This window comes from Asterias amurensis, chromosome 2 (assembly GCF_032118995.1).
Source record: "Asterias amurensis chromosome 2, ASM3211899v1".
Lineage (NCBI taxonomy): Eukaryota > Metazoa > Echinodermata > Asteroidea > Forcipulatida > Asteriidae > Asterias > Asterias amurensis.
Window position 1 is genome coordinate 23,683,072 of NC_092649.1, and position 12,634 is coordinate 23,695,705.

The window sequence follows — 12,634 nt, forward strand, 5'->3', positions numbered from 1 at the left end:
ATCGGAGTTGCGAAAACTATGAAAGTAAAAACACCCTTGTCACACGAAGTTGTGTGCTGTCAGATGTTTCGAAATCAAGTTCGTGGAAAATCACTTCTTTCTCGAAAACTTCTCCACTTCAGAGGGAGCCGTTTCTCATAATGTTTTATACTATCAACCTCTCCCCATTACTCGTTACCAAGTGTGGTTTTATGCCAATAATTATTTTGAGTAATTACCAATAGTGTCCACTGCCTTTAAGCCATTGTGAGTTATTTTAGTAAACATGACTAAAGTTTTGGAAATGACTCTTTGAGGCTACTTCTCACTGTTTCTTTTGTAGAGGAGCACCTGAATATTATGATGTGGTTACTAGTCCCATTGACCTGCTGAAGATCCAGCAACGACTCAAGATGGAAGAGTATGATACTGTAGATCAAATGGCAACAGATGTAGAGCTTATGATCAATAATGCACTGGCATATTATAAGGTAAGGCAATACTAATAGATGTTAAATTTGCATCGGGGATAAAGAATATTATTTTTGTTTTTTTACCCATACACCGATGTGTGTTAGCACTGTATACTCGGTACTTTCCCGAGTCCGGTGAAAAAATATCACAGGCATGTTACTCGGGTGGGATTCAAACCCACGACCCTTGCAATTCTAGAGCAGTGTCTTACCAACTAGACTACCGAGGTTGCCCGGCAGTTAGAGGCAGTTCGAATCCTATGTTTTGGCAGCGGGTACCGCAACGATATAATAGATCTTAAATTTGCATCGTGGATAAAGAATATTAATTTTGGTTTTTACCCATACACCGAGGCAATAAACAGTATAAGGCAATACTGTTTATTAGGTTGAGACTACAAACAGGGGGAACAAAAAGATTTTGTACATCTTGTGCTTAAAGTCCATGGGAATTGGGATAGAACTAAAGTACAGGGACATACAATGTGCACGGGGTAGATTATAGATCACCAAGCTAATCCGCCTCCACAGTACTTAAGCAGCATGCAGCATCAGAGTCCAGCTTTCTCAAGAAGACGATCAGAGCATACTGATCGAAATGTCGAGTTGAAACCAACGGTTCTTTTCAGAACCACCCCAACTCATTAGAGATAGTCATTACATGGTGTTACCGCAAACCTTTCTATGTAGATTATTACATAGATAGCAATCATGATAGGTTAGGTTTGTGCTAAAAATTTTGACAACGGATGTACTGGTTAAAAGTTTAAACTTTAGTGGAGTCAATTACTCGGTAGAAACTATCTTGGTGCATACAGTTTAGCACATGCGGTCTAGACTAAAGAAAATCCTTTGGCTTCTGCACCTTGAGTGTACATATTGCATGAATGAACATGTGCAGTGACGATCTGTTAGGCTACTTATCCAAAATGTTGTTTTAGTTTTGCCATTGTTTTTCCAACTGGAGACCTGTCAGTGCAAGATAATTGTAGACAAAGGAATCAGTTATATAAGAACAAGTTTAGATTCAATTGGTTTGAAGACAGTGCCAGTGAAAGCTGTAAGGCGTACTTGTTTTGCTGTGCTTTGTTGTGTGAGTGTCAGTTTACGCTGCACTGCCGGTGAAGCCAGCCGAAGGGGCATATAGTGTTTGCCTTGTCCTTCCGTGTGTCTCGGTGCAAAGGCGTGTGCGTTTGTCCTTATCATTGTCCAAGTGATAACTCAAGGACTTACAATGTACATGTAGGTTATCAACTCCAAACTTGGTTTGAGGATTGGTCTAGGGATCCCACAGAAGCCTATTGTTTTTCAACCCCCATGGTCACATTCTTTTTCATCTGGCCTTTTTTGAGGAAGTCCAAGCTTTTTCCCCCAAAAAAAAAATCAAAAGAAAAAAAAAAGGCAGAGTACATTTTTTGTAAGCTTGCTGAATAATCCAATGAAAAAACAACACCCCCCCCCAAAAAAAAACCATGTCCAAGAAAGGGTACAAATAATTTGTCATCATTAAACAATACATCATAATACATGAAGAATAAACCTGGAGGTGCATCTGTGAGAGAGACTTACTAATATTTTCATAATGGTTTTATGAAACGCCCTGCGTGGTTGCAGTTTGATGGCAGATGCAGTGAAACAGACCTATTTCATTTACATTGCAACAGAAAACCTCTCAAGAATACCGGGATGCTTGTGATCTTTGGCGTCTCTTCTGTGCCACCAAACATCAATATCTTGAGGATGAGTCTCCTATAGATGATGTCAAATTGGAGGAGACAGGAGACAAACTGGAGGATTTGGGAGAGGTTTGTTTTACATTAAAGGAACATGTTGCCTTGGATCGGACGAGTTAGTCTATAAAAAGCGTTTGTAACTGTTCGTTATGAAATGCATATGATTGGAAAGATGTTTTAAAAGTAGAATATAATGATCCACACAAGTATCACTCAAAATTGCCCGGTTTTCGTTTTACATCGTGAACTAACACGGTCGGCCATTTATGGGAGTCAAAAATTTGACTCCCATAAATGGCCGACCGTGTTAGTCGACGAGGTAAAAGAAAACCGTGCAATTTCGAGGCATATTTTGTGTAGATCATTGTATTCTTTCTAACCATATCGATTTGATAACAAACGGTTAAAGAACACTTTTCAAAGACCAACTCGACCCGATCCAAGGCAACGTGTTCCTTTAAGAATTACCAGAAATACTTGTTTGTGTCATGTATTTGTTCCCATTTATCATGGCACTTCTTTGTTAATAAGTATTTTATGAGAATATTTATTATTTTGCTTTTTCTACGAATATATTATCTCCATACATCATCTACATGTACATATATAATGTTTTTTCCCCATCAATAATCCATTTTCGATTAAATTTGGATATATCTGCAGGGTTCTTCACAGGGTTAAATTTTGTTCAGGCGCTAAAGAACTAAACAATTCATGCAGCATCACCTAATTGCGCAAATTATTCCAGCACTATCAGAGCTGCCAACTCGTTTGGATCCTGCGGAAGACTCCCGCATTTGACGGCAAACTTCTGACATCCCGCAAACAGTCGAAATCTCCTGGATCTCCAACTTGTTAATGAAAAAAACAAAAAACGAATTTGCCCTCCGCCGCCGTCCCAATTCAGTTTGTGTTTAATAAACATTTACGCGCATGCATAATTGCAATAGATGCGCAGAAAAAATTGTTCTAACTGTAGTTTCGTCTTCTGCAAATCTTCCACGATCTAGTCTTGGTTCCAAATGCTCACACACAACCAACGTTCCGATCTACAGTATATAATACACGGCAAACTGTACACGCTTGTAATGAATCAACATAGAGGGCGCTGTGACTAGTGTTCTTCCCCTGTGTGTGTGCAGCGACGTGGGATCTGTGTGTGAGTGCGCAACACCAATGGTCCAAGACTACCCAAAATGGCGGCGCCCAGCGGTGCAAGCGTTAAGTCGCTGAAACAAATTAAATATGCTCAAAAACACATAGAAAACTACCACAAAGGATGACCATGTATAAAATAAAACAATCACCCAAAGATGAAAATCATGCGTTTTGCATTGCCATTCAGATGTTTCGGACGAAACAACATACTGAGACACGTAGATTCTGATATAAACATTGCAGTAGTGAAACGGCACGGGTCGAGCCAACACGCTAGGCATTGCAGATTTTTGTTAGAAAATTGGACTCTAATGACAGCAGTGTAATAAAGGCAGAAATTCTATTCCCTGGGTTTATAATTGAACATAACTTAAACCATGCATCTTCTGACCATGCTGGTCCTCTTTCTAGAAGTGTGTGTAAAGCATTTTAAACATAAACAGAAATATTATTTTGTAATATTTCAAATGTCATGCCTGTTTATGAATATTGGTTTTTATTTCAGCAAAAATCGTTGTCGCGCGCACTGAGATTGAGTTTTTCTGACTTAAAAATAAAATCTTCCTGATTTTCAAACACCAATGTTTGCAGCTCTGCACCATCGACATATTGCGAACACTATTCCTGCACTATCAGCAAATAGCGCTAATTCTTCCTGCAAGATAGATAAGCTGATTCACACACCATTCCTGTACGATCGGCAATTGCACAAACTATTCCTGCAAGACCGACTGATTGCGCAAACATTTTTGTGCAAATCATTTCAGCACAAACAAAACCACTGGTGCTGAACTGTTATCCACTTTGTGCACGATCGCCCGATAGCTTCTACTCAGGAATGCGAGTTTCAGATTTGAATCCAGGTTATTTGATCTCTGATCGGTCTCCTACCTAGACTTGGTTCAAAGTTTGTGATTGTGGCTTTTAGCCTACCCGATAGCCTACACAATGTTGCCTGATTGAAATAGCGCCCTCTTGCAAATTAATCTCTGTCATTGGCCTGTTAGAGCGTGTGATAGCTAATCTGCAAAATGTGGAAATCTGTGTGGCTGATGCACGAGAATAACAGCGATCTCAGACTTGAAATTAAGTCAAGTCTTCTTCCATGCTGTTTGTTGTAAACATCCAAAGAGTTGTCATTCCCTGGCCCATTATGGACAATGTACAATAATAATATCTCTCATGATAGGGAGAATGACTCAATTATTGAGTCTTGGATACAAGGCTCCATTCATCAACTAAAAATGTAGTCAGGATGCCCTGCGACACAGAGAAAAATGCATGCGAAATGTCATTACGAAATAGCCGACTTCTGGGTGCCAGTTGCTGCACACTATTAATACAAAAAGATCGATCTAGTAGCGCATTGCAATATGGGTTTGTGTGCGTCGTGAAGTAAAAATAATAAAAAATTGTCCAGGCACTAGATGACTTTGTCTGGACGCTACATTTTATGAGCGGGCGCATTTGGTATTTTGAGAATTTTGGAAGGGTGCAGCGCCCAGACAAAACCGCGTGTGGAGAACCCTGCTGATACAATAACTCGCTTGGTCACTGGTGACCATTTAACCTTGAATTCCTTCAGCCTAGAGGCAGTTGCTATGTTGTGATTGCACAATTTCAAAATAAAAACAGTTCAGTTTGTTTTACTAGACATGTTTGCAAGGAAAAACTTAAACAAATGAAATCTGATAAATTATGCACAAAAGTTTTTCGTTACTGTAAACGCCTTGTTATGGATTATAAGGGTTTTTTTAATCAAAAGAAAGGTATATTTACTTACCTATTATTTTAGTTATGTTCCACTCCTACATGTGTAAGCTAGAAGCTTTGGCTGACTGGCAACCATTATACAGTCCCATCGTCTTTGTTTGGCCCTTGTTTTGTATTTTGGGCTCAGTTTCAATAGAATCCTATTTTTAGCAACTTACATGTAGTTGCTGTGAATCTGACATAAGCTTAATTTTCTCCACTATTCTGTGGGCATCAGAAAAGTTTTGCATTGCAATGTGATTTAACCCTTTAGCCCGCATAACGCCCGGAGGCGCCCTGCGTATGACCGCGCATACCGCCCGCACGCGCCCGCGCAGTTTGACATGGTGTAATTTGAGTTATACACATGCGATTACAACGCAGCAAACAGCCGTAGATAGAGCGCGATCTCAAGATGACAACAGTCTAAAAATAGCACAAGGTCCACATAAGAAAAAATGACGTAAGGTTCAAAGGTCGAAAGTCATTTCACAATCAAACAACGCATGTATGAGTGGGTGCTTTTTCTCTGTGTGGAGCCGTACGTTTTCTCTGTGTAGCCGGACCGTATAGGGGATGTACCACGTACTACGCGCGCATGTACACAGTAATGACAGTAAAACTTTCTGGTGTTTTTACACACGGAATACCGCAATTTGAAAGGATTTTACAAAAGATTTTAGGTACAGACGGTATCTGTTGATAATAGAGGCATTCATTTTCATTTCTCAAGGTATGTTGTGATTATTTTCAACCACTTTTTGAAGCTTTGTTTTCCTGTCGGACGACAGTAAACTTGAGAAACTTGTGTGCACAACTTTCCACGTAAACAAACCTTCACTTGATACAACAACAAAGTTTTAAATTTTTTGTTGATCTCTCTTGTGTTTCCAACCTGAAATCTTGAAATTTGTGAGACAAACAAAGCAACTGTGACAATCATCCGAAATATAATTTCATCCACAAAATAAACCCAACTTGTAACACAAGAAAATAATCACACCGACAGTTATCCGACGATTTCTGGATGGGACCGGAAATCGATTGAATATTCCTGGCGCACTAAGGAGCGTGTGACATTATGTTTAATGTTGCGTGTGTGCTAAAGGGTTATAGCAATTATATGGTTTAGTTTTTTTGTCTTGTTTGGTTTTGAAAGGTTGTCAATGAGGAGTTTGGAAACCTAAATGAAGAAGAAGGGGAAGAAGGCAGTGAGTTTGTTATGGAGAACCCATCCGATCCAATAGAAAAACTTTTTACTGCTGTCATGGCCCATCAAGATGACACTGGAAGAAACATCAGTCTTATATTTCGCAAACTACCTCCAAGATCACAAATCCCGGACTATTATGACATCATCAATAACCCTATTGACCTGAAAGTTATAGCCAAGAACATACAGGTAAAATCATTTTAAATGTGTTTTAGTTGTAAGAGGACTTAGTCATCTTTTTGTAGTAGCGAGCAAAAAGGTTATACCGAGGTAATTTGGGCGGCCCATTGATAGCAAAACATTGTTTAAAGCCTTTTTATAATGAGATAATACAAAAACCAACAAAGGAAATACCTAAAAAGCCTGGAAAGTCAGTATTTGTGGCTTTTGAGACATTCAATAGAGGTGCCTCAAATCCTATATTAACTATTATTATTATTATTGTTATTATTATTTTTATTATTGGTATGACATGTATGAGTAGCCTTCTGAAGTGCTTCTCAATGATAATTAATGACAGTTGAACTAAGAATGATGTTTGTGTCTTTTGATGTCTTCAGTGTGGTAGATACTCCAGCATCCTTGACCTTGAGAAAGACTTGATGTTAATGGTAAAGAATGCCAAGACATTCAATGAACCTGGATCCCAAGTCTATAAAGATGCCATGGCACTCAAGAAACATATTGCTAGTACTAAACAGGAGATAGAGAAAGCAATGAAGACAGGAGAGACATCCAGGTAAGTCATTGTAGAGTGTTGTGGAAAGGGGGAGGGGATAGTGTTACTAAATCAGACAGTAGGTAAGTCATTGTAGTGTGTTATGGAAAGGGGGAGGGGATAGTGATACTAAATCAGACAGTAGGTAAGTCATTGTAGTGTGTTGTGGAAAGGGGGAGGGGATAGTGCTACTAAATCAGACAGCAGTTAAGTCATTGTAGTGTGTTGTGGAAAGGGGGAGGGGATAGTGCTACTAAATCAGACAGCAGTTAAGTCATTGTAGTGTGTTGTGGAAAGGGGGTGGGGATAGTGTTACTAAATCAGACAGTAGGTAAGTCATTGTAGTGTGTTGTGGAAAGGGGGTGGGGATAGTGTTACTAAATCAGACAGTAAGTAAGTCATTGTAGTGTGTTGTGGAAAGGGGGTGGGGATAGTGTTACTAAATCAGACAGTAAGTAAGTCATTGTAGTGTGTTGTGGAAAGGGGGTGGGGATAGTGTTACTGCATCAGACAGCAGTTAAGTCATTGTAGTGTGTTGTGGAAAGGGGGAGGGGATAGTGTTACTAAATCAGACAGTAGGTAAGTCATTGTAGTGTGTTATGGAAAGGGGGAGGGGATAGTGATACTAAATCAGACAGTAGGTAAGTCATTGTAGTGTGTTGTGGAAAGGGGGTGGGGATAGTGTTACTGCATCAGACAGCAGTTAAGTCATTGTAGTGTGTTGTGGAAAGGGGGTGGGGATAGTGTTACTAAATCAGACGGCAGTTAAGTCATTGTAGTGTGTTGTGGAAAGGGGGTGGGGATAGTGTTACTAAATCAGACAGTAGGTAAGTCATTGTAGTGTGTTGTGGAAAGGGGGTGGGGATAGTGTTACTAAATCAGACAGTAGGTAAGTCATTGTAGTGTGTTGTGGAAAGGGGGTGGGAATAGTGTTACTAAATCAGACAGTAGGTAAGTCATTGTAGTGTGTTGTGGAAAGGGGGTGGGGATAGTGTTACTAAATCAGTCAGTAGGTAAGTCATTGTAGTGTTTGTGGAAATGGGGTGGGGATAGTGTTACCAAATCAGTCAGTAGGTAAGTCTTTGTAAAGTGTTGTGGAAAGGGGGTGGGGATAGTGTTACTAAATCAGACAGTGAGTAAGTCGTAGTGTGTTGTGGAAAGGGGGTGGGGATAGTGTTACTGCATCAGACAGTAGGTAAGTCATTGTAGTGTGTTGTGGAAAGGGGGTGGGGATAGTGTTACTAAATCAGACAGTAGGTAAGTCATTGTAGTGTGTTGTGGAAAGGAGGTGGGGATAGTGTTACTAAATCAGACAGTAGGTAAGTCATTGTAGTGTGTTGTGGAAAGGGGGTGGGGATAGTGTTACTGCATCAGACAGTAGGTAAGTCATTGTAGTGTGTTGTGGAAAGGGGGTGGAGATAGTGTTACTGCATCAGACAGTAGGTAAGTCATTGTAGTGTGTTGTGGAAAGGGGGTGGGGATAGTGTTACTAAATCAGACAGTAGGTAAGTCATTGTAGTGTGTTGTGGAAAGGGGGTGGGGATAGTGTTACTAAATCAGACAGTAGGTAAGTCATTGTAGTGTGTTGTGGAAAGGGGGTGGGGATAGTGTTACTAAATCAGACAGTAGGTAAGTCATTGTAGTGTGTTGTGGAAAGGGGGTGGGGATAGTGTTACTAAATCAGACAGTAGGTAAGTCATTGTAGTGTGTTGTGGAAAGGGGGTGGGGATAGTGTTACTAAATCAGACAGTAGGTAAGTCATTGTAGTGTGTTGTGGAAAGGAGGTGGGGATAGTGTTACTAAATCAGTCAGTAGGTAAGTCATTGTAGTGTGTTGTGGAAAGGGGGTGGGGATAGTGTTACTAAATCAGACAGTAGGTAAGTCATTGTAGTGTGTTGTGGAAAGGGGGTGGGGATAGTGTTACTAAATCAGACAGTAGGTAAGTCATTGTAGTGTGTTGTGGAAAGGGGGTGGGGATAGTGTTACTAAATCAGACAGTAGGTAAGTCATTGTAGTGTGTTGTGGAAAGGGGGTGGGGATAGTGTTACTAAATCAGACAGTAGGTAAGTCATTGTAGTGTGTTGTGGAAAGGGGGTGGGGATAGTGTTACTGCATCAGACAGTAGGTAAGTCATTGTAGTGTGTTGTGGAAAGGGGGAGGGGATAGTGTTACTAAATCAGACAGTAGGTAAGTCATTGTAGTGTGTTGTGGAAAGAGGGTTCGGAAAATGTCCAAGAATGGTTTCTTCAAAGAAACATTCTGATAAATCACACTCAATAGTGAGATTAGGTCCCAGATGTACTGCAAAATGAAACCTTCGTTCAAATATCATTTTGATATTTGTGATTCCTTACGGTTTATTATGTTGCCAGGTTGACCTTATTTACCCCATGCTTTTATCCAAAGGTCTTTCAAAGCCATCACAGATCAGAGAGTGTCGGCCATTAAAGTTGCAGCGAGCCTTCCATCAGATGAAGATGATAACAGTGAAGCAACAGATGCCATGCAGTATGAAGAAAATGATGATGAGTCAGGAGCCGAGGGGTTCCAAGCTAACTCAAGTGATGCTAAACACGTACTGTTTGACACTATACTGAATGTGAAAAACTCCTTAAGTCAGTTGATTTCTGAGCCATTTATGAGGTTGCCCATCAGACGGCTGTATCCGGATTACTATGAAGACATCAAACAGCCGATGGCACTATGTAAGATTAGAAATAAACTCAAGGTAAGCTTCATGCAACCACCCCCCGGATTCCATTCATAATAGTCAATAAATAACTTTCATTTCATTATGTTTGTTGTTAATTTTGTAACATTCTGGTATTGAAACCAAAGAACTCTGTCAAAATGCGAAGCATTTACTCAGAGGCATGTGGGTAAAAAAAGACAAAGAGTTCCCACTTGCAGATGTGATAAGAAAAACTAAACTCAAACCATTAAATGGAAGGATTAAAATGTTGAGACATACAGGGTGAGTTCGTTTAGCTTCCCTGGGTCGACCCCGGTGTGTGGCGTTTTTTTTTCCCAGGACGAACGTGTGCAGATAATTACCCACGTTCGTCCTAGAAAAAAACCCCGCCACATGCCGGAGTCGACCCAGGGAAGCTAAACGAACGCACCCACAGTGAACACATTTCATGGATTGCATTGTTTCTACTGTATCTTAAAAGACTACTGATTGGCTTTTTATTGCCCCTCAAATGTGTCAAATAAAATATCATTGAACAGATTTAAACTGTGATATGTTTGTAATTTTTAGGTAGATTTATAAAACAAATTTTAGTGGCAATGTTTTTGGTCTCTTGGTCCATTCTCCTGAGGTTGTCTGCATCTCTGGACAAAGTGTCCAATTTGTAGTCATGCTTAAAGGCAGAGGACACTATTGGTAATTACTCAAAATAATTATTAGCATAAAACCTTACTTGGTAACAAGTAATGGGGAGAGGTTGATACTATATAACATTGTGAGAAACGGCTCCCTCTGAAGTGACGTAGTTTTGGAGAAAGAAGTCATTTTCCACGAATTTGATTTCAAGACCTCAAGTTTAGAACTTGAGGTCTTGAAATCAAGCATGTGAAAGCACACAATTTAGTGTGACAAGGGTGTTTTTTTCTTTCATAGTTATCTCTCAACTCTGACGACCGATCGGGCTCAAATTGTCACAGGTTTGTTATTTAATGCTTATGTTGAGATACACCAAGTGAGAAGACTGGTCTTTGACAATTACCAATAGTGTACACTGTCTTTAAATCAATATTTGTCATTAGACATAATATATAATTGCTTAAATGACATTGTGATGAATAACTTATTTTCTTTAGATGGACAAGTATGAGTCTCTTGAGGACCTGTCCCATGACTTGGATCTTACCTTCAACAATGCAAAACAATATAACATTTCAACCTCTCGACTCTACAAAGATGCTGATAGACTGCAAAAGCTTATGCATGTAAAGTTGAAAGAATTAGACAAAATGGAAGCTAAGGTAAGTACAGTTTTCATCAAATTTAAATTGTTGTTTACATATTGTATACATGTAGATATAATTAATACGCTGTTGGTAGGGTATTCACCAACCTCTAAATACAGCCACAATTTGTTACATGAAACACAAACAAGCTTGTTTGTCTGTTTTAGTGGGGAGTTTGGGATTTGTTCCATATACTTGTACATAATTATATAACTACTGTGAACAGTTTGATTTTGGAAATTGAAATCAGGCTGGTGAAATCTCCACTTCTATGCGGATAACCGCTTAAAAAAAACAATCTGATCTAAGAATGTGTATCCGATCTGCTTTCAGTGTAGAAGCGCCAAATGAACAAACCAAGGTTACATTAGTGCAAAAAAGAACAAATGAGGAAAAAGGTTAGAAATAAAGCTAGTAACCATGGAAAATCATAGTAACCAGGAAATTCGATGTTGTTGCATTAAATTTTGATTGTGCAACGACTATTTTTGCTTATCTGTTATTTTTCTGCTGGAAATGCACACTATGGGCTTGTAAAACTCAATGGATCAGTATATTTTCTAAAGATTTCACATGATTTGATGAATGCTCTAATGTTTGAACCATGCAAGCCTCGAAGTCCCACCCTTACCCCCAGTTTGGACATCCTTCTTGCTGACTGGTGACTCCAGTTTCGGATTAGTAATGCTAGCGATAGCGTCCAGTTACCACCTTTACAAGCCATAAATAACCACTTTAAGGCATTTCCTTTCTTCAGGCATTTACATAGCTTGCCAAAATATACCAGATAGATTTTGGTACAGTTCTGTAACTATAGATATTCTTGGGTTGTTATGGTATGCTTTGTTAAGAAGGCCAGGATCACCGTCTGGCTAGAATCAAACATGTTGCTGTATTCTTTTGCAGAAGGAAATTGATAGTGATGAGGATAGTGATCGAGGAGGTAATAAACGGCGTAGAAGCAGTATCAAGAAAACACGGGAGAGTGATGTAGATCTCAAAACAAGGATGCAAGTGTTGTGTGATGCTCTAGTGGACTGTCAGGTTGGTACTTAAATTCATTTAAATCACTTCTATTTCAAATTGGCATCCCCTAAAGGTGATCCCTGGCTGCTGCTTCACAGGCTGTATCAAAAAACGGCAGTTAACGCCAGGCATGGCTTCTGACTGGCAGCCCTGAACAGAGATTAAGACATAATAGGGAGACAGCCAACATAAGGCCAGATGGCTCAGTTGGCCAACAGAGTGCTAGATGGCTCCGTTGGCCAACAGAGTGCTAGAATGCTCAGTTGGCCAACGGAGGGCTAGATGGCTCAGTTGGCAAACATAGGGCTAGATGGCTCAGTTGGCCAACAGGGATAACTGGCTCCTTGGCCAACATAGGGCTAGAATGCTCCGCTGGCCAACAGAGGGCTAGACTGCTCCGTTGGCCAACATAGGGCTAGATGGCTCAGTTGGCCAACAGATTGCAAGATGGCTTAGTTGGCCAACAGAGTGTTAGATGGCTCCTTGGCCAACAGAGGGATAACTGGCTCAGTTGGCCAACAGAGTGTTAGAATGCTCCGTTGGCCAACAGAGGGATAGATGGCTCAGTTGGCCAACAGCGGGATAGATGGTTCCGTTGGCCAACAGA

The 12,634-nt window shown here is 40.1% G+C and overlaps 1 protein-coding gene across 7 annotated transcripts in view; it reads left to right on the forward strand.

Annotated features, from left to right (window-relative positions):
* LOC139954256 (protein polybromo-1-like) overlaps positions 1 to 12,634 on the forward strand; it is a 69,511-nt gene that overhangs the window by 6,143 nt on the left and 50,734 nt on the right. For all 7 annotated transcript variants that reach the window (XM_071953975.1, XM_071953981.1, XM_071953980.1 and 4 more), the window contains exons 4-10: positions 323 to 470; positions 2,117 to 2,257; positions 6,255 to 6,497; positions 6,869 to 7,047; positions 9,433 to 9,754; positions 10,852 to 11,016; positions 11,908 to 12,045. In XM_071953975.1, coding sequence (XP_071810076.1) covers positions 323 to 470; positions 2,117 to 2,257; positions 6,255 to 6,497; positions 6,869 to 7,047; positions 9,433 to 9,754; positions 10,852 to 11,016; positions 11,908 to 12,045 — 1,336 coding nt within the window. The remainder of the gene's footprint in view (positions 1 to 322; positions 471 to 2,116; positions 2,258 to 6,254; positions 6,498 to 6,868; positions 7,048 to 9,432; positions 9,755 to 10,851; positions 11,017 to 11,907; positions 12,046 to 12,634) is intronic.